Raw genomic sequence first — 27,818 nt, forward strand, 5'->3', positions numbered from 1 at the left:
GCATGTATGCACACATGCAGCATGCATGCACGCACCCATTCACACAAACACATGCAAACGCATGTGCATGCACACAAGCATGCACACTTGCATGCACATGCATGTGCAGCTATGCACTTAAACTTGCATGCATAAGTGCATGCACTTTCGCACTCATGCATTGACGTATGCACACTTGGATCCAGGCATGCACACATTCATTCTGTATGTGTGTGCTTGTGTTTATACAGGCACATGCTTGTATGCGTGCGTGCATGCACGCAATCACGCATACACACATGCAATCACGCATACACACATGAACGCACACATGCATGCACACATGCGTGGACACAAATGTGCATGCATACACGCATGGATTTACCACTGCACTCACACTTGCTACATACACACATGCACACACATATGCATGCACTTTTGCACTCATGCATTGACACTTGCAAACTTTCATATAAGCATGCATTTAATCATGCATGCACACACGCACAAACCTATGCACATGCATGTGCATGCATACACGCATGAACACACAACCGCATGCACTTTGGCACCCATGCATTGTTGTATGCACACTTACATACAAGCATGGACACATTCATACATGGACACAGCACGCATAACCGCATGCATACACTTACACATTCAGAGACGCAGGCATGCATGCATGCATGCACACATGCATACACCCCTGAATGCACGTATGCATGCACGCACTCATTTATACATGCATGCATTCATGTATGCATGCATGTCTCTAAAAATTCCACATGTACAAACTGACATATATATATACACACAGACACACACATATATATACATATATACATATAAACATGTATGCACACATACCTACCTACAAATATACATAAATATATAGACACAAATACATATATACAGTCTTCACTTTGTCAACAATTTTCGCCATACTTTAATTATACTTTATCATACTTTAACTATAATTTTTACTTTTTTTCCAATTTGGTGACTTGATATTTTTTGTCAAAACTTTCATGAATATCTACATTGTCTATATTTTTCAATACTTTATGGTTTTAACTTTTTTTTTTCCAAATTGCTGACCTTTGACAATTTTGTCAAAATTTTTATGAATATATGTATATATATGGTGACATTTTGCCAATTTTCCCTTTCCTAATATTTTTCACTTTGTCAACAATTTTTTCAATACTTTATGATTTTCACATTTTTTCCAATGTTAGTGACCTGTCCCGGGTCACGGGTCGCGGACTTGGGCAGGGAACCACACCTTCGGGTCAGGAATCAGGGTTGAAGCGCTTTATTTGGATAGACAGGCAGGTAGTGTGTCGCTGGCAAGTCCCTGGCCCCGAGACAGAGTCGCACAGGGCTGGGTCTCACCAGGACGGCCCCCAGGCAGGGTGAAGGCAGGACGGGCCCAAGGCAGGGTCAAGGCGGGATCTCAGACAGGGTCAAGGCAGGGTAGGGGTCAAGGCAGGGTAGGGGTCCGGTCATGGCAGGGGTCCGGTTGTGACAGCGATCCGCAGTGGTCAGGGTCAATCCCCCGGCGCCAGGCAGAGCGTGCCACTGCCCTTTATAGGGCTCTTGATTAGCGGCCGCTGCTGCAGCTGGAGCCAATTACGAATTGAGCCCAGCCGTGTCTCCTAACGGCTGCCGAGAGGAGATCATGACAGTGCCCCACCCCTCAATGGGCGCCTCCTGGCGCCCCACGGAGCCGGCCTGGGTGGGTGTGGTACCCCGAGTCCATTGGGGCCAGGGGATTCTGTCATGGGTCGCAGGGGGCGGACTTGGGCAGGGAACCACACCTTCGGGTCAGGAATCAGGGTTGAAGCGCTTTATTTGGATAGACAGGCAGGTAGGGTGTCGCTGGCAAGTCCCTGGCCCCGAGACAGAGTCACAAAGGGCTGGGTCTCACCAGGATGGGCCCCAGGCAGGGTGAAAGCAGGACGGGCCCCAGGCAGGGTGAAGTTGATAGTAAAGTCAGGACCAAGCCTTTGTGCTTGCAGGGCTTTCTAGGGCCCATCTTAACATCTTCAGTGTTATGCTTTAGTTAAGCTACGCAGGATCTCGGACAGGGTGAAGGCAGGGTCTCAGACAGGGTGAAGGCAGGGTGAAGGCAGGGTCTCGGGCAGGGTCAAGGCAGGGTCTCGGGCAGGGTCAAGGCAGGGTCTCGGGCAGGGCAGGGCAGGGCAGGGCAGGGCAGGGCAGGGCTCCGGTCGTGACAGCGATCTGCAGTGGTCAGGGACAATCCCCTGGCCCCAGACAGAGCGTGCCGCTGCCCTTTATAGGGCTCTTGATTAGCAGCTGCTGCTGCAGCTGGCGCCGATTACGAATTGAGCCCAGCCGTGTCTCCTCTCGGCTGCCGAGAGGAGATCCTGACAGTGACCTTTGACATTTTTGGTCAAAATTATCATGATTACATATACTTTTCACATTCTGCCAATTTTTAAACTTTTCCCAATATTTTTCACTTTGTCTTCAATTTTCATCATACTTTAAAATGTTCACTTTTTTTCCAATTGGTTGACTTGACATTTTTCATCAAATTTTTCATGAATATATGTACTGTGACATTTTGGTAACTTTTCACTTTCCCAATATTTTTCACTTTGCCAACAATTTTTTCAATACTTTATGATTTTCACATTTTTTCCAACGTTAGTGACCTTTGACATTTTTGGTCAAAATTTTCATGAATACATATATCCCCAACCCATATATCTGCCAATTTTTAAACTTTTCCCCATATTTTTCACTTTGTCTTCAATTTTTGTCATACTTTAAAATTTTCATTTTTTTTTTCCAATTTGCTGACCTTTGACATTTTTTGACAAAATTTTCATGAATATATATTTTTCCCAATTTTTCGTTTTTCCCAATACTTTTCACTTTGTCAACAATTTTTTCAATACTTTATTGTTTTCACATTTTTCACATTTCACTGACCTTTGATATTTTTTGTCAAAATGTTGATGAATATATTTCTCACATTTTTGCAACTTTTCATTTTTCCCAATATTCATGAGAGAGGATATGAAGGTAGTTGGTGTGAGAGAGGAAGATACAGAGAATAGGGTTAGATGGAGAAAGTTCATTTGCTGTGGCGACACCTGAAGGGGAAAGCCAAAAGAAGAAAAAGACGGTAGGAGAAAAATAAGAGGCGAATTCTCCCTCTTTGAGCAGAGTCAGTAAACACAATGAAGCGGAGTACTCACTCTTTGAGGAGAATCAATGTCAGCGTTCTTTATTCCACCTCCTGACAGTGCAGACTGGAGGAGTCGGCTGAGGTGGCAGGCGGGAAGGGATGGTCGCCGTTTCCCTCGTCGCCAGAGGAGTTACCAGGCTTTTCCTGGTTGCCTGAAGCGCTATCTGGGCTGCCGTGGATTGTCGTCCGCTGTTAGCGATCCAGTTACCTTAGCTAGCTGATTAACACGACGGCAAATTCCTTCTTTGGTGTCGTCACAGTTCTTTTTTTCTTGTCTTATTTTTCGCGCCGCAGTCCAGTCACTGTAGCAGGTACAGTGTTTGACCGCTCTGCACTTTACATGAAGCAGAACCTGAACTTTTTCAGACCAGAAAGTCCAGCAGGTGCAGCTCTCCTGCCCCTTCTCGCCTCTCCCTCACACCTAAACCTGGATGCACCTGAACCTGGTTGCACCTCACCCTGCCTTACTCCCGCCCCCCAGCCAACTGGAAACAGAAAAACTGACGAGACGATTCAATGCCCAATCACAGGTTGCAAAAGAAACACCGCTAGTTGCATACTCCACCACAAGATGCTTTGATTGGTACAAAACAACAACAAAAAAATGTAATACAAATCTCTACAGCAAAATTGCTTTTAACATGAACAAAACAGTAGAGTCTAAAAATACTGAAATTCCTTGAAACCAAAGAGTGCGGTTCAGACCTGCTCTACATGGAAAGTATTACGAGACACTTTGACGCTTTCTAAATAAAATCTGACCTGACATGACAAAAAACTCTTTCTATTTATGTAGACAGCAAGTCAAACAAGGACCAGGAGTGTGGTCGTCCCACTGATTTGAATCTGTTTCTGTACATGAACATTTTAGTGTGATAGAATGTAAATCATCCCTCCAGCCTGATATCTTGTTAACATCGCCAAAAAGGAGCATTTGCGACAGGCTGGCTGAGCACCTGAATTTGATTCTTTTGAGATGAGATGAGAGATGAGAACAACTTTTTTTATCCCGAAGGAAATTGTTTTGTATGCATTATGGCTGAGAGAGGTGAACAAGATCAATGCCGTCACATAAAAAGATATGAAAGTGGTTTTATTTTGTTTTCAAAATGTTGATGTGGCTCGGTGTGTTATTACAGAGCCAAAGATTTCACAAAATAAAAAAGAAAGACTTGAACAGGGTTAAAGACAAGTTCATTTGTGTTTTTCTTAATATTTTAAACTTTTGAGAGCGTAAACCCTGTATGTCTCATCACAGAATGCACACAAGCTAATGAATGTTAAAGATGAAATTCAAAAAGAATGCTGCTTGTGACTTTCAGGGCTCGTTTACATAATTTAAAGGTGATCACGAGACACATTGCATGTTCTTCCCACCACCTTTAAAGTGTCCTTCTCTGTTTGAGTGACTGCACAAGATAAGTCAAGTGCACATTGTCAAAAGCCCAAGACAAAAAGTTTTATAGAAACCATTTAGATCCAAAATAACTAAGACCAGCCCCCAACTCCAGTGGTTCTATACAGAAAAGTCCCCAAGTTCCACCCAAACTGAACAAGCTTCCAAGGAGGTGAAATCTCTTCAAGGGAAGAAAATATGACCTGGATGACTGAGAATCACCATGGAAAAGAAAGAGTAGTGCCTTCACTCAAAAGCTATGAGTGTTCTCTTTCCCAGAACTACTCTTTTAAAAGATGTTTCAAGAAGAAGAAGAATGGTTTGCTGGGTGTTTAATTGTTCTATGCTCTAAGAGCAAAGGCGAAATCCGCAAACAGACGACTTAGAGATGGAAAACCCTGAGCGAACCCAGGATGGAGAACATCGGCACAGAGCACCTAGACAGGAGAACTTGGAGAGAACACTTGAACAGAAAACCGATTCCAGTTGTTACAAGAAGATTTTGACAAAAATTTCTAATTGACATATAGTCATCTACTTGATGGGGTATGTTTTGAATATTAAATGTATTTTGCTTTTTAATTTGGATTATTGCACCGGATGAACAGTCTTGAAAATGAAAGTGAAAATGCAGTTTGGATGACTTATTATTCGTTTTAGTTATGATCACATTGTGAAATGTGTTCATTGGACAGCTCGGACGCTAATATGGTTGTTGAATAGAATAATGTTGTCTTCCATTTAAATCAATGATCACACGTTATGTTCACCTTTACCTTGATACCCTGGATACTCTGGATACCCTGGATACTCTTTGCCATTCAGGAAACTTCTGCAATGTCCTCTGACGGCCAGCGGGGGGTGCAGGGGGCTGCTGCCATGTGGCAGCACCTCACTGCATTCCTTTGGTTGTGGATGGAAGATAACATCGCGCTACGTCTCCTTTTCCCGCAAGGAAGCCTCGTGCCCCCACCCCACCCCACCCCCACCCACATGCAATGATACTTATTTTGAAGGGTTAGTGTTAAGGTTAGTGATATTTCTCAAAACCCAATTCATAATTTAACAATAATAACAATAATTTATCCTTTATTAATGCCTCTTGGGGAAATTAGTTCTCTGCAATTAACCCATCATGGATGACACATGAACAGTAGGCTGCCGTCCAGCGGTAGTGGTCTTGCTCAACAACACTTGGACACACTAGGAGGAGCCAGGAATCAAACCAGGAATGTTCGGTTCCAAAGACAATTGCTCTACCTCCCGCACCACGCCGCCCCGAGATTGTGTGCGGTGAGTGACTCATGCACACGCCAGCCATTCAAAAGAATTGAGGTTCTCCTCGGGTGTGAGGATCGACAAGTGGCAGTGACAGCGCAACAATGCTATGGTCCTATGTAAGCTTAAACACCTTCTCCAAATGTCTGTGGAGGTTCTCAGTCCTCCAGGTCATGGTCAGTTCTTGTCCAAAATTATCTTGTTGTGGCAACTGGACTTGAGTTTCTTCACATGAAGACAAGCTCCTCAGTCTGCACGGATCCTTCCTATAACGAGAGTGGGTATGTGAATGACAGTTAATGGGGGGGAAGTCTGGTCTCGGTGGCATTGCATTTCAAAAGATAATTGCAGTCGGAAAACCAGAATAAAGCATCCATGGTGCAAAGTGGCTTTAACTGTGACTTTCCGTGGAGAGATGGGGCTCAGGAGGTTTGGCAGGAGCAGTTGACTCCATCCTATTGTTGACCCTGAGGTTTTTACGGGCTGCGTTCAAAAGTTCATCGCTTGTATTTTGACCCTCATTCCTCATTCTCTCTGTTCCTATAATGACCATTGAACAAGTTTGAGCTTGAGATCTGTGTGACATTAGAGGCCAACCAGGAACCTGCCTCTCCTCACACGAGTGAATCAGGAAAAGTTGTAATAAGCGGATCCTTGACCCCCACGCACCACTCTGGAATGAGATGTGTAAACACACCTGTTATAAAGGCTCTCACAGCTGAAGCTTGAGGGTTCACTAAGCAAAGCACGACGGTGTGACTTCACAAGCTTCAGGTTCAAAGAACCCAAACCTCGCCTCACAGACGAGAAGAGCCTTTAAAGATATACAATCATTAAGATCCATTCAACAATGGCCGATTCATTCATGCATTCGATTTGGCCTGTGCAGAGGGTCTGCAGGGAGGGGAAGAACCACAAATATTATAAAAGCCGACAAAGGACGGAGGAGCAAAACAAAATAAAAATGAAAAGTATGAAACAGGAGCACCAAGGGAACCAACGCATCGGCGTGCCTGGCAAATCATGCAGGATTACGGAGAACAGCACCAGTGGGGAGGCGGTCAAAAGACCGTCGATGGTCCAAAGGAGTCAAGGGTTGATGTCTTTATGTGGCCCTGCCAATGTCACCCAGCTTCCCAGACTGCTGAGTGGCTACCAATATCTGGATCAACCGTAATCCCTGGAGTCTTTTTTGTTATACAAGTGAGTCAAACCACAGGATGCTGCAACCTATACTGCTGGGCTGTTGGCCTTCACTTCATGTGTCCTCATTGCACTGAACACATGGGGGTTAGTAATCAGAGGATCCCATTTAGTTAAGTCACATATTTTTCTTCAGTAGAACAACTTGTTCTTTTTACCAAAAGGACAGAGCAGGGCTAAAATTCAAAGGAACTGTTTCCTGAGCATACGAGGCATACTCTCATGTAGTGAAATGTCTTGCACTTACAGGAATTCTTCACTTCTTTGTCGATCTTAAATTGGATCTGAAAAGAGAAACACACATAGATAAGGGACATGCAAGCAATGGAGCTGTGAAGCTAGAATCTCACATTACCTTCAAGTATCTTCTGCCTTTTGTTGCAGTAGCAGTAACAACAGACACCAAGAGCAACAATGAAAAGAACAGCTACTATTAGTAAAACCCATTTTGAGCAGGGAGTCCCTAAAACAATGGACAAGAAACAGAGTGGTCAGATGAACGAATACATCACCCATGGAGTAATTGTGACTGAGCTCAAACTCCATAGTTGTGTCCCCTATGACATCTTTAAATCTACCCAAACCCCTGCTCAAGATATTGACTCTTCGCAAAAGTGAGCAATTTTTGCCATTTATGACCTGCATCCACTCTTGTTTCTGAAGTGATGTTGATCACTACTCTTTTTCACCTTTTCTTTGGGTGAGTTCTTTGGGGTGGAAGAAAAAAATGAGCGAGAACAAGTAAGTTGGAAACTGTTCCTTTGTCAGGTTCTCTATGAATCTGTATTTGATAATGTGCTAAATACATCACATATCTTTTTCTCCTTTGGGCTTTTCCCTTCAGGAGTCGCCTAAGGGAATCAACCTTCTCCATCTATCCCTATTCTCTGTATCCTCCTCTCTCACACCAACTACCCTTATATCCTCTCTCACTACGTCCATCAATCTTCTCTTTGCTCTTCCTCCAGACCTCTTGCCTGGCAGCTCCAACTCCAGCATCCGTCTACCAATATATTCTCTCTCCCTCCTCTATACATGACCCAACCATCTCAGTCTTGCTTCTCTGACCTTCTCTCTAAAACATCTAACATGTGTTGTTCCCCTGATAGACTCGTTTGTGATCCTATCCATCCTGGTCACTTCCAAAGAGAACTTAAGCATCTTCATCTCTACGACCTCAAGCTCTGCCTCCTGTCTTTTGGTCATTGTAACAGTTTCTAGTCCATACATCATCGCTGGTCTCACCACTGTGTTGTACACCTTTGCTTTCAATCTGGCTGATAGTCTTCAATCGCATAGTAATCCTGACACTTTTCTCCACTCATTCCAACCTACTTGGGCCCGTCTCTTCACCTCTTTTCCATGCTCTCCGTTGCTCTGGATTGTTGACCCCAAATACCTGAAATCCTCCAACTTCTTGATCTCCACTCCCCTGTGGCCTCATCGTTCCACCCGGGTTCACACACATATACTCTGTCTTGCTGTGACTAACCTTCATTAACTACATCACAGATAAACATTTGAATATATCATGTTTGGAGAACATCTGGCCGGGGCTTTAAGAGGAGTTCTCCCTTACCCATCAGTGACTTGTCATGATCTACTGTCACAGAGAAGGCGGTTATGTACGTCTGCTCAGAGTTGTGTTGTTGACAGGTGTAAATGCCGCTCTGCTGCGGATGCAGGCCCTTCAGTGCCAGAGTCTCCGGCTTGGACACATCCCTCACCAGCGGCTTCCACCTCTCTGTAATGTTGAGCTGGGCCGAGTCCATAGAGACCTGGCTCAGGATGACCTCAGAGTGGTTGAATGTCCAAGTGTAGACTGTAGGAGGAGGGCTTCTGGACGGACACTGCATTTCAATTTCTCCACGCGAAACTGTCATTTTGTCTAAAAAGGTGAGAAACAAAAACAAATTTCCAGTTTCGTACGGGGTGTTGATCGGAGATTGTTCTTATCTGACAATAGTTTGGTTGGACCACAATGGATCAGAATGACCTCCTTTACGCACTGTAAGTATCACAGTCAACCGGTGAAAACACTGATCAGTGGACAACGGTTGTGACTGAGGGTCCTCCTGGTTCCATCAGCCACAGGAGGATCAAACACCTCTTACTGGTCAAAATCTTCCTGTCATGGTAACTGGACTTGAGTTTCTTCACTTTCACTTTCACAAGACGTTTCAGGCCTCATGCCAGAGGCTTTTTCAGGTCTAATGACGTGTGCGGAGTCTCCGAATATACCTGCCAGGGTTGTGGGGGGGTTTGTGGCAGATAGTTATGCTAATGGTGTTGATATGCTAATGGAGGTTGCTAGGCTAAAGGAGTTTATGTGCTAAGGGTATGGTTACGATAAGAGAGTTGTTCTGCAAAAAGGGTTGTCATGCTGAGGCAGTTGTTATGCTAAGGGGGTTGTACTGCTAAAAAGGTTGTTATGCTAATGGAGCTGTCGTTCGCTGGGACACAAGAGCAATTTTTGTGTGATTACCTGGGCTGGAATATGAAAAGGTGAAGCTGAACAAAGGAGTGAAACCTGTTGAATCCCATGGACTGAGGCTCAGTTGGAAGTTGCCAGGGGCCGGTTCTGGTGGTGGGTCTTTCCTGGTTGTTTGGAGGGTTGCTGAAGGCCCTGATCTGTCTTGGTATTGATCCCAGTATGGCCTTATTGCTCTGTGAAAGGTCGCGTCTCAGGCCTCCTCCTCTGTTCAGATATGGTTTTTCTGTTTTGACTCAGACGGCTTCTTTGACTCCTCTCTCCAACCATCTGTCTTCTCCAGCCAGAATACGGACATTGCTGTCTTCAGAGGAGTTGCCCTTGTCCTTCATGCGTAGGTGGACCATGGAGTCATGTCACGAAGCGGTGGCCCTCTTGTGTCACGCCATCTGTTTTTGTGGAGGTTGTTTGGTCTCTCCAATGTAGATGTCATCACACTCCTCAGTGCAGGTGACAGCAGACACCACGTTCTCCATTTTCTTCTTGAGTGCTTAGTCCTCGGGGTGCACCGGTCTTTGCCTCAAGGTGTTTGAAATGTACCGGTATCCGGTGTTTGTTGAACACTCTTCAGAGTTTCTCCAAAACACCAGCAACATGGGTATGAAAATTGATCTTCTGTTTGTTGTTAGAAGTGAAGAAGCCTCTCGGATGAGGGATGAAATATATTCAAGCGAAGAAATCCAAGTCCCGTTGCCACGACAAGAAGATTTGGACAAGAATTCATCTTAACCTGGAGGACTGAGGACCTCAACAGACAATTCTTACTGGCATTGCTCAGTGTGGCTTTCCAGCTGCTGTTCCCAGCTATGACGCTGCAGGAGAAGACCAGATGGCTTGCGTTGTCTGGAAGCTTCAGAGAGCTGATGATGTTGTAAAGGTGCTGCTTGGTGGGCTGGACGCTGGTGTTGCCCTGCAGGAGCTGAGCGGAGTGAGGGCTGGAGGACCAGGTGAGCACAGGTTTAGGGAAGATGCCCTTGGAGCTGCAGGTGATGTAGCTTTCTCGCTGCTGGATGTAGACTCTGTGGACTGATGCTGCATGCATAGTGAAAACATCCATTTCAAGTGGGGGAGACATTGCATGGACAATGCTGCCGACATGCTTTTCAGATTGACACATTTCCTGAAACCGCTCTGACAATACGTGTCAGCAGCACAAGCACTGTAAAATTCCTCATTGGAATAAAACATACTACCCTGGAAAAACGAAAATGTCAAACAGCGTCAAAAAGCGTTTTGTGTAAAGATATTACACGGTATTACACATATAAGGTCAGTGAAATTGCCGAAAATTAGTCATTAGAAACATATGGGAAAAAACACAGATGTAGAATTGAACATGAAGTAATTAAGAGGATTTGAATTAGAAATAAGAAGTAAAAAGACTTCTGTAATCACACAAGAAATTATTCCACAGTACCTAAAACCAGTTGATACACATTTATTCTCAGCGATTTTAAACACACCCTTACTCCTGTTTGACCACATACCTGCGCAGGAATGCTGGTGAACCAGATTCAGCTGAGCATACAATCTCTGCACATTCATCTCAAAGTGAAAGTGAGTCCAAAGGTCTTAATCCGACTACTAAGTGTTCTGCTTGAAGTAGATTATATATTAACAAAGTGCTTTTCATCAAAGTTCCAGAAATAAGTATGAGCAGGAACAGGGAAATACAAAATAATTCATTTATCTCGTCTTTTTTTCCTTCGGTCCGCTCCCCTCAGGAGTCACCATGACCAATCACCTGCTGCCATCTAACCCGACTGACCCTCTCCTCTGACACCAACTACCTTCCTGTCCCCTTGCCCTCCATCCATAAACCTCCATTCCGGTCTCCTTCCTACCTGGCAACTCCACCCTCAGCATCCTTCTACCCAGATCTTCACCGCCCCTCCCTTGGCCAAGCGATCTCAGTCTGTCTTTATCTCAAGAACATCTAACACATGCTGTCACTCTAATGGACTCCCTCCCAACCCTCTTCATCCTCCTCACTCCCACAGAGAGCCTCCACATCTTCATCTGTGCTGCCTCCTGTCTTCTAAGTGTCTCCATACCAGATGCTATGGATGCTGCCACCTTGGTCTCCTCCACTTTGCCCCCTTTCCCGGTGGCTGATGCTCATTCACCAGCCCTGACACTTTTCTCCACACATTCTGACCACTCATTCATTCATTTATGGTCTGTGAACCCGGAGGGACCCCACGCAGACACCGGGAGAACACGCAGACCCAGACTATGTAAATTGCTCATTTAATATGACTGCCACAGGGCGGCAGAAATAGCTGGCGTTATTTGCTTGAAGGATTTCTGCCAACCGTCATCGGTTTGATCAAACACATTGAAAGCTGTGTTTCCAGTGGACGACGGAATGCAGAGTAAGTGTCCTTACCTTCCACATTTAGGAAGATGAAGTTTTCCTCATGGGTCAGGTCGTTGCTATAATAGCACTGATAGCGACCCTGGTCGGATGGAGCCACCTTTTCCAGGAGGAGTGATGCATTTCCTTTGGAGATTTGGTCCTTGAACAGCGATGTCCGGCCCTTAAACTGTCCATCCTGATTTTTCAACTGGTCCTGTCTACGGTAGTAGGAATGGACATTAATATTGCCCTGTTCAGCCTTCTTGAGCCAGTGTATGACCACTTCATCTCCACCAGGAAACCTGGCTGGCACGATGCAGCTGCTCATGTAAGCACAGGTCACTGTGGCAACTGCAACACATGGGACAGAGCAGACTGAGGACATGTCCAAGTCACAGGGTCATAACAACAGCTATCCCTGAGGATCTGTCCATAAACACAAAAGCTAACCCCAGCATCGGCTCGGTGAAGCAGGTGCATGTGTCATGTGGCTAATGAATGGAGTTTAAATGTGTTTTTTGCGGCCTGCCCTCTGAAGTCGTCTGTGTCTGGACCTGTTTCTATGTTCATCCAAGGTGGTTGAGCACTGAGCTCAGCACTCACCAAAGGAACTCTGGACTCACAATCTCGGGGGCTCGAATCTGGAATCGAAAGGGAGTCGGTTGTGGACACACCCTGACAGCGTGAGCAGTGACAGCTCCGGTACGCTCCCATAAACCTCTGGTGTCAAAAACCGACAGAACATTCACGTCTGAGTCTCATGTGATCGCCATGCTCCTGCAGACTGGCTGATGGCTGTTCAGACCCGGAACTACCGGTTTCAGCTGCGTCACAAGAATTCCACCCGGCAAGATATCACAGGAGTTTCGTTCTGCCGGGAACAGACTTTGGCACGTGAACTCGCGTCCAGATCTCAAAGGTCCTCATAGAGTCCTCTTCTCTGTCTGCAACAGTTTTATTCCAGGGTTGTTTCTGGAGGGTTAATGTTGCCGTGCTCATGAGCGTACAATGAAAATCAGCCCCGGCCTTGCCCCTCAGTGTTGTGCCGCCTTATCGGCCAAAGTTCTCATATTCTGTTTCACTGTTGTTTTTTGCTGCAAGGATATATTTTCATTTGGCACCTCGGAAAACATCAATTACAAAAATGCGGGGTCAGAAAGGTGATTCGTGTCGGAGGAGAGCAAGTTTTAAAAATCATTTTCAGGCAAAAATTCATTTCCTTGTTTCTTCCAGCAGCAACAGAGTGGATTCAGTTTAAGGAAAATTGTGATGTCAGTGTTATTAGAAGAAAGTCTTAAAGGCCTCACCTCCACCACCTTGGGTCCACAGAAGGGCCTGGACCGTGAAGGCAAAGAGCTGATCCATGCCGCTGTTCTCCTGCCCTGCCCTATCCTAAGAAATAAAAGCAAAGTGCAGCATGGAGGTGTGTCGGTACTTTACTCCACCTCTCCACCTGCCCAAGGTCTGTGGGCGGATGAACTCACAAACTAACAACACTAACAATGGATAATCCAAATCTGCTACACCTGCTCCTGCCTCGTGCTTTCCAAATCACCTCTGGTCTCGGGCCTTGGTCCCGTCTGAGATGGGGATTGAGATGAGTTGGCCCTCAGAGGTGGACTGAGACCAGCGGCTTTCGGGTTGGGCCCCCTTAACCCGGGACGAGGGTTTCCACGGCGACGGTGGGGAAATGTGTCTCTGGTGTGATCAGATGTGAGTGAAAAGCTGATCTTGGCGGTGAGACAGTAGACGGGACACTGACATGTCAGCCTTTAGTCATTTTAATAACATTACATCTTGTTATGACACGTGAGTGAAGAAGTCAAGTGCAGCTGATGAGTAGAAGGTTCCTCGTCTCCTCGGCAGCAGGTGGAGCAGCTTCCTCTGTCCCCTTTGCTCGGCCTCTTCAAAGGTTCACATACATCGTAGAATTCATGGACGTTCACGTGCGGCAGGACGCGGAAGGTCGATCCTCGCCGTTTCCAGGAAGACAGATTAGTGAAAGGCCTTTGAGACGGAAGGTGGTCCCGCATGCTGTGCCCTGATCGTCGAGTCCTCGGGTCCGGCGGAGCAGCTGTTTGGGCGGCAGACGCTCGACAGGCGAAGGGTTACATTCAATTAGGAAGAGCTTCCATCTACTGAGTGTGGTGGTGGAATGTGACCCAAATACAGACAGCTTTCTATTGCATATGCAGAGGAACCTATTCTTTCATATTTGATTGGTGAAATGTTTGTTCGACAGCCTTACTTGGGTTTTCGAAAAAAAAAGAAAAAAAAGATTTTGTCGAGAAAAGTCTTGCGTGACCCCATAAATATAGTCTGTATTTCAGAAAGTGAGGTGTGCTCTGCGGGGAAGTGGACCTCTTGCTTGGAAGCCCGGGGGCTCCTTCGGTGTCTGAGACACATCCAGTTAATTTGACCGCAGAAACGAGGAAGCCCGTCTCTCAACGCTGGACTGCAGAATCCCGGGACTTCTCTGGGATCCTCAAAGAATCCGAGAAAAGTGTCGGGGTCGACCCGATGGTGACCGAAGCTCTCCCTGGAAAGGATGTATTGTTCGTAGCTGCACCCTCAGGGTCCTCAAACCCTTCATGAAGATGTTGAAAGCGCATATTCTAAATGTTAAAAGCTTGTTTGAAAGGCTCCTTAGTGCGTATCGCTGTGCGTGTTTCTCGTGTTAGTTCGTTGTTAGTCAGGGGGTTTCCCGCGCCGCCGCCCATCAGGTTCACGTGGAACCAGCCTGGGGGCCGGACTGTCCGTCGGTGCCACCGACGGTCAGAGGGCTTTCTTCGCTCAGCTGACTCCCTCGGACATCTGCAGGGGAGGACAGATGAGGCTTTTGCTTTCAAAATAGGAATCAGTCGAATCACTGTTAATCAGCTGATAAATGAATGAGCGAATGACTGGACGTGTTTGGCTGTTTAAGGAGGAAGCTGCCAAGTTGTGTGGAGCTGTTTGCCTCTCAGAGGAGGGTGGACGCGGCACTCTAGCTCCACCTACTGTCCTCTCTGAGTACTGCGCAAGAGGCCCTTCTTGATGACCCACCTCTGACAGGATGCAGCTCAGTCACGTCCTCGGGGTCGCTCCTAGGCTTCAAGGTGCTCCCTGTGGACAGAGATGCAATGTGCTGTAGATTTCTACTCCAGCAAAAGCTTCTGAGATTCAGAGGGTCCCAATCCCAAGTTCCAGTTCCATCGACCTGCCTCGGTCATTTTGCCCGGCGACGCTAACAAATTTACCTCTCATCTTCAGGCAACCCAGCATCCCCGCCAGGGCGACGACCAGCAGGGCAACCACAAGAGCCACGATCCACCAGTGCGACGCCCCCTCCGATGTTCTGCCTTCTCCTTCGAGCACAAACACACACGAACATTTGAACCTCCTCGGTTCAGGGCCGACTTGTTCTCAGCATCCCCGAGCTGACCCTGCTCTCCAGATGCAGTCTGGAGTTCATGTGCCCAGAAACAATCCCTACACCTCCGCCTCATCCCTCCTTCTCCCTCACATCTCTACGACCCCCTTCCCTCCTTTCGTGCCTAAACTAACAACTAACATCCATTTCCCTCTTCCCTCTCTTCCTCCGTCCGCAAGGGCTTGACCCAGACATTGTTGTTCACCCTCTGGTTTCTGGCTGTGTCCTCTGAGCCGAGGGACGTAGACAAAGCGAGGAAGTCTGCGGCAGCAGCGAAAAACCGACCCGACCATTGTTGGTTTTTGTGTTTTCTGGATATCTGTTGTAAACAAGAAAAGCACAGAGGCCCGTCAACTGGTGTCAACTTTGCCCTTTTCTCCGTAACCTCACCGATAGGGGTGTCGATGGAGACCTCGGTCCGCTCGGTGTGCGTGTTGTAGGGGACGGAGAACACGCAGGAGTAGCTGCCCGTGTGTTCCCGGTGTCCAGGATCCATTAGCCGCAGAGAGCCGTCGCCAAACGGGACCCTGAAGCCGTCCAGCTCCACGCGGTTGTCCCATGGTGGGCGGCAGACGCTGTGCCCCGACCGACTGTCGAAGGTGAGGATGTGCTCCGGGTCGTCCTCGCCATTGGAGAAACTCCAGTTGAGGGAGGGGCTGTTCAGGTAGGGTGGGGCGAAGCAAGGGATGGTCAGGTCTCGCCCCTCCCGGCCTCTTATTTCTAGCAGACAAGGTGGAGGCAGGTTTATTTTCCAAGCCATTGGTAACAATCCCCACAAATCTGATGTATTCAAAATGAAATCTGTCTTTCTGCGGATTCCCCCTCGGAGAATGAGGGTAATCGCATTTCTGACTGACCGCTAGAACTTGGTTTGACGCATCAACGCAGCTACCCGTCCCTGTCCCGCGCAATCGGTAAAGGTACAATTGGCATTGTACTGCGGTTTGTCATAAGTTGTCATAAGTTGTTTAGGACATTAGTGCGAACGCTGTGCCTCAGAAGCAGCTAAACAGGACGATGCAGGGGTTTTGTGTGGAGTTAAGATGAGCGATTCTTCCTTTGACAGATAAAAATGGATGCACTGAACAAGCTCTAGCTCAAAAGTTATGCCAATTTGCCGGGCCAGAGGACTCTGGGAGGTAAATCAAATGTTTCTGAAGTCAAACCAGCAACCCTCGGTTTCTCACTGGACCTGGCCGCTATTGAAGCTGCCATTTTCCCGGTGCAATTGCCAAAATACGTCGACCGAGAAGCCGCAGTCCGTCAGTGTTTACCTCTCTCCCGCAGTGAGGCGATCCAGCTCGGATCGCCGTAGGAGGTTGTGACTTTGCATATGTAGATGAGATCTGGCTGTCCGCTCAGAACCCTGAGCCGACTGTCCACGGCGTACAGCCCCTGCTTGTTGGCCAGCATGCGTGTGACCGGCCTCAGGTCCTCAAAGGTGGGCGGCTCGGTGGCCCAGGTGACCCGGGGGGCTGGGAACACGTTCTGGACGCTGCACTTCATTTCCTCATAGCCACTCAGCCGGGACAGCTGCAGGGAGACGTCTCTGATGGGAGCTGTGCAGACACACACACACACACACACACACACACACACACACACACACACACACACACACACACACACACGCACACACAACATAGAGAAAGCCTTCCATCACGGCAGCCGGAGATGGTCTGAATGCCAGCCCTCGAAATAGCCTGGCAGGGCGTCACATAACTCCGATAACATTCGGACTCTATTTTCACAAAGCGCAAAGTCCAATGCCGCTGATCTTAATTAGCTGCTATGAAGAGGATCCATAGATCACTGCACCAGAAGGCAGAGGTCACAGAGGTGGTCCTTCATCAAAACCATGACTCATGGTTTTGAACTATGCAAAAACGGCTACGATGGGAAGCTGCTTCCCCAAATAGCAGGAGGGGTGGACTCACCTTCTACTTTCAAGATGACCTTTGCGTCGTGCTCTCCCTTGGAGGTGTGCACGCGACACCTGTACGTGCCTCTGTCCTTCAGAGTGCCGTCCCTGAGGATCAGCGTGGCGTTCCCACGGGATATCAAGTGTGGGAAGATGGAGGCCCGTCCGTCGAGTCGTTGGTGCCGGTAACGCTCCTCGCTGCTGTCGCTGTCATCGCTGTCTTCGTGCTGCTCGAAGCTTAGCACCACGACATCCTGCCGGAGCCACTCCACCTTCTCCTGACTGGCTGGCGTGAAGCTGCATGGAAGCACACACTCCCCTGACACCCGACACTTCACCGTCACATCTGCAACATTAGAAGCATCGGATCGATGGTGAAATACGGTCCCTTCTCTAGACCCTCACGAACACCTGAGGCTCTTCTTATCCTGTCAGCGGGCCAAAGGCTACAGATGAACAGTCAACGGCAGCAGCCGCCCCCAAAACGGGCAAATAACCCCATGAGGTGTAGATGCTCCGCTCTCTCCTCTCTCCATGGAAGACTCTGACCTCCTCTCAGATCTTCTGAAAGCTACCCATTAAGTGTGTTGTCAGTTGGGATCTCCCCTCGACATCAGCATCCCCACTTTTCGGGGGCTTCACAAGTAGGTGATGCTTGACAGACGGGCTCGCACACACACACACGTACATACGTACATACGTACTGTCCTTCCGTCTGTCCATCCATCCATCCATCCATCCATCTATCCATCCCAAGCTGAGTTTATTTGGATCAGCATTTAGACGTGCCTGCCCAGTTTGGGATGATGAAGCTTCAAATACCTCCAGCCCTCTCAGCCAGAAGATACCTTGCGGGCCCAAGAGGCAGCGATGGGCCGGTCTGCAGGCCTCAGCACACTCGCAGGAGAAGATCTAAACCAAGACTGATGGATCAATCACTCTCACACCAGTTTCTAATCTCCACCCAGAACACACTAGATCAACTTCTGTTTGAGGACCACTCTTAGTGTGGTTTCAAACATATATACCTCTATATGTATGTATATATAGAGAGAGAGATACATGGCTAAAAAGCTAAAAGTGTACCATGTACTATGTGATTGAAGAAAAAGTGTCAGGGGTACTGTGTGATTGAAGACTGTCGGCCAGAATAAAAGGAGAGGTGTACAAGACAGTGGTGAGACCAGCAATGATGTATGGACTAGAAACTGTTACAATGATGAAAAGTCAGTCGGCAGAACTAGAGGTCGCAGAGATGAGGATGTTGAGGTCCTCTTTGGGAGTGACCAGGATGGAGAGGATCAGGAATGAGGCTATGAGCTGCCAGGCAGGAGGTCTCAAGGAAGACCAAAGAGAAGATTTACGGACGTAGTGAGAGAGGATATGAAGGTAGTTGGTGTGAGAGAGGAGGATACAGAGAATAGGGTTAGATGGAGAAAGTTGATTCGCTGTGGCGACCCCTGAAGGGAAAAGCCAAAAGAAGAGAAAGACTATGGCCAAAAAGCTATCTCATGATATCATGACCTACACACTCCCCAAATGACTAGCGTATGAAAACATTCCAGGAAATGCCATGTGCAACTGCACAGCATGAAGTCATTAGAACGTCTGTAATGAATTATTTTTAGAGAAATGATTTCCACACGTCTTCTGGGAAAAAAACAAACAGAAAAAGGAAGTAAAGTTTCTCAACATTCTCAGGAAATTTGATGCTGGTATAAAAGAGGGGATAAAGCTGGTTTCCAGGGGCCTATCAGAACCAAGGACCTGGTGTGATGACTGGGGTTTCTGCTCTCTGCTGACTCCTCGTGTCATTTTAAGGCCTAAAAAGAGAGCAATTACCTTCTCCTGTGTGATGTTGCCTCCCACCTCTGAGAGGCTGCCAGGCTGCTGCGCTGAAGGACATGTCCGTGCAGATGAAGACCGTCCGGTCAGAAACACAATCGTCTGTCAGCCTGGTTTTAACTCTTTTAACTGCTAGTGTGGCAGAAAGAGCGTTGAACCAACAACCTGCCGGGAAACAAGGTCTTCGCTTCTCCATGTACCACCATTTTGAAGGCTACAGAGGTTTGGTCGGGATTTCGGGTGTTCAGGATCCTAGCTGTGTTTCCTGTGTAACCTTTGATAGATTTCAAGCCCTGCTTTGTCTCCCCGGGTGTTTCCCATAAAATCCAAAGCGCCACTTAAGAAGATCCTTGCAGGGAAGGAGGTCACATGTTCTAGCCTACAGCTAGAACCTACAGCTTTGTGCCTCCTCACATCCAGGCAGAATCATAGAAACCTGCCCTTTTCAGGTCCAGGGTTGAACTCCATGACTTCTCCCCCAGAGCATGAGGCGACACTTGGGTCTCACAGCTGAAAACCCAGAGACATAACACTGGAGAAGAAGGGAAGCCAAAGGAGGAGTGGAGCAGCCACACATGGCACAACGGCAGCAGGGAGCCTCCGCCCTCCTCTTTGGGACGCAGGAAGGCAAAGTTCTTGTCTGACCTGTCCACCAGGTGTGCAGGAGCATGCAAATGACTGCGGGATGAATTCCAACACCTGCACCCCCCCTTTTTTCTTCTTCTACTTCCTTTAGTCCTCTCTGCTTCCATCTAACCCTCGGACAATCATCTGCCTCCATCTTCTCCTCTGCATCCCCTTCTCTCACACCAACTAACTTCCTGTCTTCTACCCCACCCCTGTTTGATTCAGCAGGAGAACTCTCCAGAGTTGGTCCAGTTGGTCCTTCAGAGTTCCCGTCCAGAAGGCCCGTACTTTCAGGCCAAACTGGAATCGTTCGCTTCTCCAACCTCCTGACTCTGGGTTTGACTCCTTCCCCAGTGTGTTTGCTCAAGGGTGTGCCTGCTGCTGGCGCTTCAGCGGAGGAAGATCTGGAGGGGTTGAAGGTGAAGCATGAGCTCTGCTCTTCTGCATTCTTCTCATAGACACTCCACTCCACTCCACTGTGGTGTGAAACCACACCAGTGGTGTATGATGTGCACGTGCATGTGCTTGTCTGCCTGGAAGCCCGTGGCTCCCGTCACTCCTGAACACGACACGTCCTGCCCTTGGAGAAAAGCCCTTCACCAGTCTCACAATCAAAGTAGGACTGGGCATGAGTGGAGAGAGCAAACATCTCCTCTGATCTGCTGACGCACTCTAACCTGCAAACACGGCAAACAAGATGTTCAGCTAAGGGTTATCTCAACCTGTTGTGAAGGAACAAAGACCGCTTTCAGGGAAAACAAACAGTGAAAATCCCTTTGTGGAGCTGCAGCATGTCATTCGGATGGTCTGCCAGAGAATAGATGCTTAAACGGTCCCGTTTGTGGCTCTCACAGCCGTGGAAGTCCATGACATGATCAGTATTATTTTCATCACCACCGATCAGGCACAACATAGTCGGCAAATGCCTGAGAAGGTGGGGGTCCACCTTTGGCCACGAAACAGTGGTGTGTCATTGAGGCACAGCCTTCATCAGAACTCTGAAGGTCTTCTGTAATTTCAAGCACCACAACATGAGCAGCCAATCCCTTGTGATGGTACCTATTGATTGGGAGCTCTATGGACCAGATGGATGGAGGCTTCATGAAGGTAGACTTGGTCTGTGTTGAAGAAGCACAGAAATGGACTCTGGGTTCCAAGCAGAACATGGTCCACAGCACCATCAAAGTGAGGAACCCGCCAGTGGTCCTCTTGTAATGGCAGAAAGTACTTATTCTTCAGGGATGGGACCTGAGGGTGGCAAGCTGTGAAAATGAGTCCCACATGGAGGAGTTTCAGGGGCCATAGTTGTTGTCCCTGATGGCCAGGAGGACATACGCCAGTCGGAGAATGTCCACCTGTCAGCGGGAAAACAGGAATGACCCTCACCTCCTACAACTCGACAGAGGGGTTTGCTTCTTCATTCCTTCACGATAAACCATCCCATTTCAGACGTTCCAGCAGCTCCTCACCCGCAGATCATTTGAACTGAGCATGGAAACACAACCTCATGTTCTGATGGGTTTGTTGTGATAGTTGAAGACATCCGCCGAGGTTTGAACTTTGTGTTAGGGTTAGCCGCAGCCGCTAGCCCGCAGCACCCCTGACACACCGTGTTTTAGCCTGAGGTCACCGGCCGAACACTCTGGTTGTGAGAATCCAAAGCATGTGGGCGTGGACACCTGATAGGACCTCAGGTGGAGGTGTAAGGAGCTCAGGCGGAGGGACTGGGGTCAGCAAGAACCTCCGGGCTGATTGCGGCACCTTCACAAGCCAGAGCAGGTCAGTGGACACAGCTTGCTCAGATGTAGCGCATGCCTTCAAGCCGTGCGAGCCGGGTCAGGAGAAACACATGGTGGATCCAGATGTTCCAGATGTCACCGTCTGGATTTGCACACGACCTGCGTATGCACTGTTGAAATGCCAGGTGCTCCATTGGACTATGAGCTTCTGTGGAGGGCAGCCGGGGGGGGGGGTAATGACTGTTCCCGTTGTGGTGGAGAATGTTTCCATCCTGAGTTGGAGACATGACATCACCATTTCATTTCATTTCAAAGTTCTAATGGTGACTCACGGAGGAGAGCAGGAGGAATGAGCAGCAACGCTTCCCTTCATAACGATCAGCTGCTAGGAAAGGCCTTCCTCGCAGGGTCGCGTCAGACGGTCTGAATGAGATCCAGTGGGTGCGTAGGAACACAATCACAGTTATCGGCACTTGATTTACTCCAAAGACAGTAAGAAAATAATCAACTGAAATCGTCTTTGGTTGTTTCCTTCTGAAGCAAACCCTTTATAAGCTCCTCTGAGCCATGAGCACTCAAAGCAGAGTACAGGTGATTGTTCATCGTCCCGCTGAAGTCCAAGAGGTAACGGGCAGCTTCAAAAGGAGCTTGGCTGAGATGGCCTACAGTCTCAGAGGTCGTCAGGTGATCAGAACCATCAACGGCAGTGAACTAAAGCTACGCCTGAGATTATTCAAGAGACCGGAAAGAGACCGGTAAGAATTGTGTCAATCAACATTTGCTCTGCGAAGACAGTCAGCAAGGTCTGCTAGAACAACAGTAAATGTTTGAAATCAGCTGATCATTCATGGACTGCAGTTTCATGAAAACACATCCCCATCAATAATTTGAGATTATTTGAAATACAACAAAACATCGGAGGTTATGAAGGAAAATCTGTTTAAAAAAAGCCAAACATCTCTGCAGATCCAGCAGCCAGTCAGCACCTGCGTCTGCGATTCCTCATTTACACGTTCTTACAGTTCATGTGAAAGACATACTTTACTTCTTATGAATGAACGTCTGTTTGAAGGAAGCCTGCAGAGAGGTGCTGCTCCAAACCCTTGCAGCTCCCTGTGGCCCAGTTTTGGCGGTTTCTCAATGAGTCACTTGTGCGTCCTGCCCTTGGAGACCCAGCTTCAGGTTCAGGCTCAGACCGAGACGGACAACAAGGTATTTGTGCCTCACCTGGGGTTTTGTCCTGCATGCCGGAGGCGATCCAGAGGAGGGAGCAGGCCAAGGTGTGTATCACTGACATGGTTTCCTTTTAGCTTCCCACGTTCAACTGACACACACACACACACACACACACACACACACACACACACACACACACTATGATGACACAGTCGGCAGGCTCTTCAGTCCGTTCCGAAATGTATACGATGGTTCCTCTTTTCCCTCCAGGTTCTCTCTGTGTGGGACGGCCTTACACACACACACACACACACACACACACACACACACACACACACACCCACAAAAAGAAAGCGCAGAGCATAATTAGAGACACATTCTTGCCGATGTGGACGCAGAGGATATCCAGTAATAAGCGTGTCAGAACGTGTGCAGCTCTGAGGAGAATCCAGTTTTGATCCTTGGATGAGCGACAAGGATCTGGCTGGTGTCCCACTTCTTCACCAACCACATACACACACACACACACACACAAACACCCACCCACACATACACAAAGGCAAACATGAGCACACACAGAACCACACTCACACTTACTTGAAAAAAAACAGACTCACCGTCACCCGAAAAAAACACAGACTGACACATTCACTATCACTGAAAAAAAAAACACTCACACCACAAAACACATCACACACACAGACACTCACCCACACATACACGCACATACACAGACACGCACTCACTCACACACACTCAGAGTGGTGATTAGTCTCCACCACAGACACACACACACACACACACACACACACACACACACACACACCACATGCAAAGACTCACTGACTGGTGCTCAGGCCCTCTTGTTTGTTCTGAACCAGTTCCCCAATATTGAAGTCAGAGTCAGAGAATCCAGAATGAATGAAGAAACTGAAGTTGGGCTGAAGACTGTGAAGCTTCTGACCTCCTTGCTTCTCCTCGGTCTTGATGACCCGCTGTCCAATCAAGAGCCGGCCCGGACAGTGGAGTTATTGGTTCGCCATCCTGTCCCTTTTCTGTCTGGGTTCCCCCCCACCTTCATGCTCGGGGTCCTGCTCCTCACACATTATTAACCTCTCTTTCATCTTTCAAGTGGGTTTTTGATGAAGAGCCCGGGGGAACAAGATGTGCCTATTGTGGAAGTTATCTTCACACCATCCTGACATTCCTCAGCCGGCCCGAGTGAACTCGGCCCCGCTTCAAAGAGCCTGATGAAATCGGGCCTCCCATCACGGATGAAGAGCATCGCCGATGGAGCTGGAGGAGGTTCTTCTGTGCGGAAGCGTTTTGAAGCAGAAGCTCTGTCGTGCTAGGATGGCGAGGACATGCTGACAGCTGTTGGTCGAGGGAAAGCCAGTGTTCGGCGCCGCTGCTGTCCCGCTCTGGGTTCCGGGTGCGAGACAGCCCTCGGCACATCATCACACACTCGATGCCCCCAATGGACCAGGGGGTGGTATTGTCAGGGGTCTTTGCCCCGCAAGAGCTTTGGAGCAAAGAGCAGCAATGCTTCAGAAAGTCGGCAGCCCTTTGGAGCCTTTGGGAACTGAACCAATGCAAGGCCTCCTTGGAGCCTTAGGGAACTGAAACAACGATACAAGGCCTCCTTGAAGCCTTTGAGAACTAAACCAATACAAGGCCTCCTTGGAGCCTTTGAGAACTGAAGCAATACAAGGCCTCCTTGGAGCCTTAGGGAACTGAAGCAATACAAGGCCTCCTTGGAGCCTTTGAGAACTAAACCAATACAAGGCCTCCTTGGAGCCTTAGGGGACTACACCAATATTTCAAGGCCTCCTTTCCAGAATCAAGAATCAAGATTTTTAATTGTCATCGTGCAGGTACAGTGAAATTTGCAATGAGAGGGCCTGGCTCAGACCATGTACAGGTTTTTTTTCATAGAAATAAAAATAAATTGATGCACAAGTTATTTACATAGTGCACAGTTATGGTGTGGATGGCATGATGCGTGATATGAATATGATGGAGTTTTAAGAGCAGGTTAGTGCAAACTATAGTCTCTGTGGGGGGAGGACAGAGTGGTCGTCAGTGGGTAGCGTTTTGTTGGTGTGTGGCTGAACAGGTAGGGGTCCAGGTGTGAGTGTGACTGCTCTGCCTTTGGAGCCTTAATAATAATTAATAATTAATCTTTTATTAATCCCTCATGGGGATATTCGTTGTCTGCAATTACCCCACCATGGATGAACCATGAGCAGTAGGCTGCCGTTGACCAGCGCCTGAGGAGTAGTTAGGGGTTCAGTGTCTTGCTTCAACACTTCAACACCCCAGCAGGAGCCAGAAATCGAACCAGGAATGTTCGGTTCCAAAGACCATTGCTCTACCTCCTGGGCCCTAACCCTGATCCTGGGCCACGCCGTCTTGGGGGAACTGAACCAACCACATACAATGAAACAAATCCAGTTAGACTCTATGGTTATTCAAACTCTCTCGTCTTGGTTGTAACCAGGTCATTAACGATACAAACGATGATGAACAATTGTCTGTAAATCATCTCTGTGACTCACCAATTAGTTAATTGTAAAGAAAAAGCTATTCATTATTGATATTTTTAATAATAAGAAGAATATAGGGATGTTCTTCATCTGAAAATCTGTTTATATAAGTTACATATGGTAATTTTAGTGTTCCTTCAGGTTTTTAAAAAATAAGATAGGAATAATGGCTGCCAAAAAGGGTTTAATATTATTTAATTTGTTGTCGTTTTAGCATCAAAAAAAAATCCTGTTAAGGGTTTTTGCCTCCATAGAATAATATAATATTCTTATGACAAACATCAGCAAACATGAAAAGAAAACAGCTTGACGTCCCGAAGGGGAAGTTTCACAACATCTTCACACCTATCTTCTCATTTCACACATAAAGATGATAAGAAATAAGTCAATAAAATCTCCTCTCTGATTCTCACTGCCTCTTGGTGCGCTGACTCAGACTTTGGATCACACTTTCAAACAGAGACGGTTTGTTCATCGATGTGATCTGGGCTGCTCAACACCAAAGCATGGAAAGAGAGGGAATTTTTAAAAATGGCATTCCACCGCTGTTACAGCAGCTCTGACCATCCTAGCTGCCTCTGAGTGGAACATCCAATTAGCATGCAGTGCCACTCGATGAGGAACCGCCCCTTTCTGAGGCGAATTTCAGTCAGGTTGAAATCCCCCCGAGTTCTCTCATAGCCTCTCATGTGAAATCCTTTTCAAAAAACAGGCACTTCAGTGCGCTCCCTGTGGGTTGCACGTGGGCTGGCACACACGTGCTTTCGTCATTACGTAACCTTGTCAAGCCGAGGAAGGTCATCACTTCCATCTCCAGGCGTCCCTCACCCTATCGCAGTTCACCTTGAGGGGTGGTTTTATATCGTGGATAATACCATGGAAATGCGGATACTATCCCAGATAGAATCTTTTCTCATATATTTATTATTTCAATAATTTTGTACTTTCTCAGGTGTTGACCAACCAGGGCATGGTGTTCTGTATCCTGGGCTCTGATTGGCTCGGTGATGATAGCATCCTACCCTGCATCTTCTCGGCATAGCATGCATTCAGCATCTCGCCTGTTTCATTTTTGCATGGCCTTCACCTCTGCTCGTAGTGTTACTCAGCAGCGCTGTTTGTGTAAACTATATGTTTGTGAGCATATGAACGATAAATACTAGCGTAGGGAGGGTCCTTAAGCTTTAAAATATATATAAATAAGAAAAATACATATATATTTACAATCGATCAAGTATATATATCTACTTGATGGATATTCATCTATCTCAGCAGGTTCTGCAACGTAACACCCGTGATAACCGAGGAACTTCTAGTGATGCACTTCGGCACACCTTCCCTGTAGCTTGTGGAGGTGAGGGACCATCTTCCTGTTCATCTCACCACCCATTGGTTACAAGCTGTTTACTATGTACTACTACTTTTTATAAGCTACTTACCTTAGTCATCATTGCAAAAGCTGCCCCCCTGATAATTTGCCAAACCACTGTACACAAACACACACACGCACACACACGCACACACACACACACACACACACACACACACACACACACACACACACACACACACACACACACACACACACACACACACACACACACACACACACACACGCACACACACACACACACACAGTATATGTTGAATCTGAAGACACAATCCATTTTAAAAATGCTGCTGACCTTTGTACAGCGACCCTGTCTGGATTCAGGAGTTTGTGTGGGTTTGAAATATATTTATGAGAAGCTCTGAAACACGGCTGGATGCTCTCAGTCCACTGCAGTGGTCAGGAATGACACGCTTTCCACTGCAGACTGTCAGGTGAAGGTGAGAACAAAAACAAAACAAACTAAAATTAACCCGCCAAAAAAGCGTTCCCTCAACCCACTCTTACACGGCTGCCTCAGGATCCAAGTACTCAGTAAGTACTCGAGTACTGGGATCAGGAAAGAGTGGTTTCCCATTGAGAAGCATAGAAAAGTGGCTCTGGCTGCGTCCTCAGGCACTCCCTGCCGTGACACCTCCTTATCGGGCCGTAAACTCATCTGTGTTCGAGCCGCTGATTACAGCTGTGGATGACCACTGGCCTTTCAAAGCCTCCGGCCGCCTTTGCCCGCCGGCCCACTATCACCTCTGCTTTATGAGCCGACCCCTCCCCGACTCACAAGAGGCCGCTTCCCATGAAAACCCCAGAGCCACGCCGTTGGCAACAGGACCGGCTCCTCACCGCAGACCTGTGATATCTCGCACAGCCGCCACGGAGAAGTGGATCGCCAGCTGCTGAAGTCCCAGGAAATTGTGTGTGTGAGACGGAGAAGACGGAGGAGACTCACAGTGACTCAGCTGCAGATGAAAGCAGGAGGACGTCTGAGAGGAGAGGCAGAGACTCTACACCCTGTCGACTGGATCAACAGGTTATTTAGAGAATAGGCTGCACACACACACACACACACACACACCACTGAGCACTGAGGCTGCACACACACACACCCTCCGATGGGTGGAGTTTACTGTGATTGCCTCCACCGGGTTTCTTCTAAAGAGCCCCCAAATGTCAGCAGGGTATGTTTTCAAAGTGCAAAGCTGTTTGGGAGTCCGTTGTGTGTGAGAGATTTGAGTT

General features: G+C 47.7%; 2 protein-coding genes across 3 annotated transcripts; both read right to left on the minus strand.

Moving 5' to 3' along the window:
• Positions 1-5,676: 5,676 nt before the first annotated feature.
• On the minus strand, positions 5,677-13,319 carry LOC147231550 (V-set domain containing T-cell activation inhibitor 1-like). Its single transcript, XM_086150432.1, has 8 exons — positions 13,237-13,319; positions 11,960-12,280; positions 10,336-10,602; positions 8,659-8,967; positions 7,435-7,451; positions 7,327-7,363; positions 6,574-6,690; positions 5,677-6,142 (listed from the first exon to the last, which is right to left on the minus strand). Exons 1-7 carry the CDS (start codon positions 13,292-13,294, stop codon positions 6,674-6,676), a joined length of 1,026 nt encoding a protein of 341 aa, XP_086006558.1. The 5' UTR covers positions 13,295-13,319; the 3' UTR covers positions 5,677-6,142; positions 6,574-6,673.
• Positions 13,320-13,701: 382 nt separating this feature from the next.
• On the minus strand, positions 13,702-27,633 carry LOC147231551 (CD276 antigen-like). Of its 2 annotated transcripts, none has more exons than XM_086150293.1 (8): positions 27,532-27,633; positions 22,701-22,940; positions 17,279-17,608; positions 16,616-16,900; positions 15,732-16,061; positions 15,169-15,276; positions 14,975-15,034; positions 13,702-14,743 (listed from the first exon to the last, which is right to left on the minus strand). In XM_086150293.1, the coding sequence occupies exons 2-8, from the start codon at positions 22,768-22,770 to the stop codon at positions 14,655-14,657; spliced, it is 1,272 nt and encodes a 423-aa protein (XP_086006419.1). In that variant the 5' UTR covers positions 22,771-22,940; positions 27,532-27,633; the 3' UTR covers positions 13,702-14,654. The 2 variants fall into 2 exon arrangements, with proteins under 2 accessions (XP_086006419.1, XP_086006420.1); XM_086150294.1 differs by having other exon boundaries at positions 27,364-27,590.
• Between the last annotated feature and the right edge of the window lie 185 nt (positions 27,634-27,818).

Source organism: Fistularia commersonii, chromosome 8, assembly GCF_037954325.1.
Source record: "Fistularia commersonii isolate RoL2024-O1a breed Wild chromosome 8, RoL_Fcom_v1.0, whole genome shotgun sequence".
Classification (NCBI taxonomy): domain Eukaryota; kingdom Metazoa; phylum Chordata; class Actinopteri; order Syngnathiformes; family Fistulariidae; genus Fistularia; species Fistularia commersonii.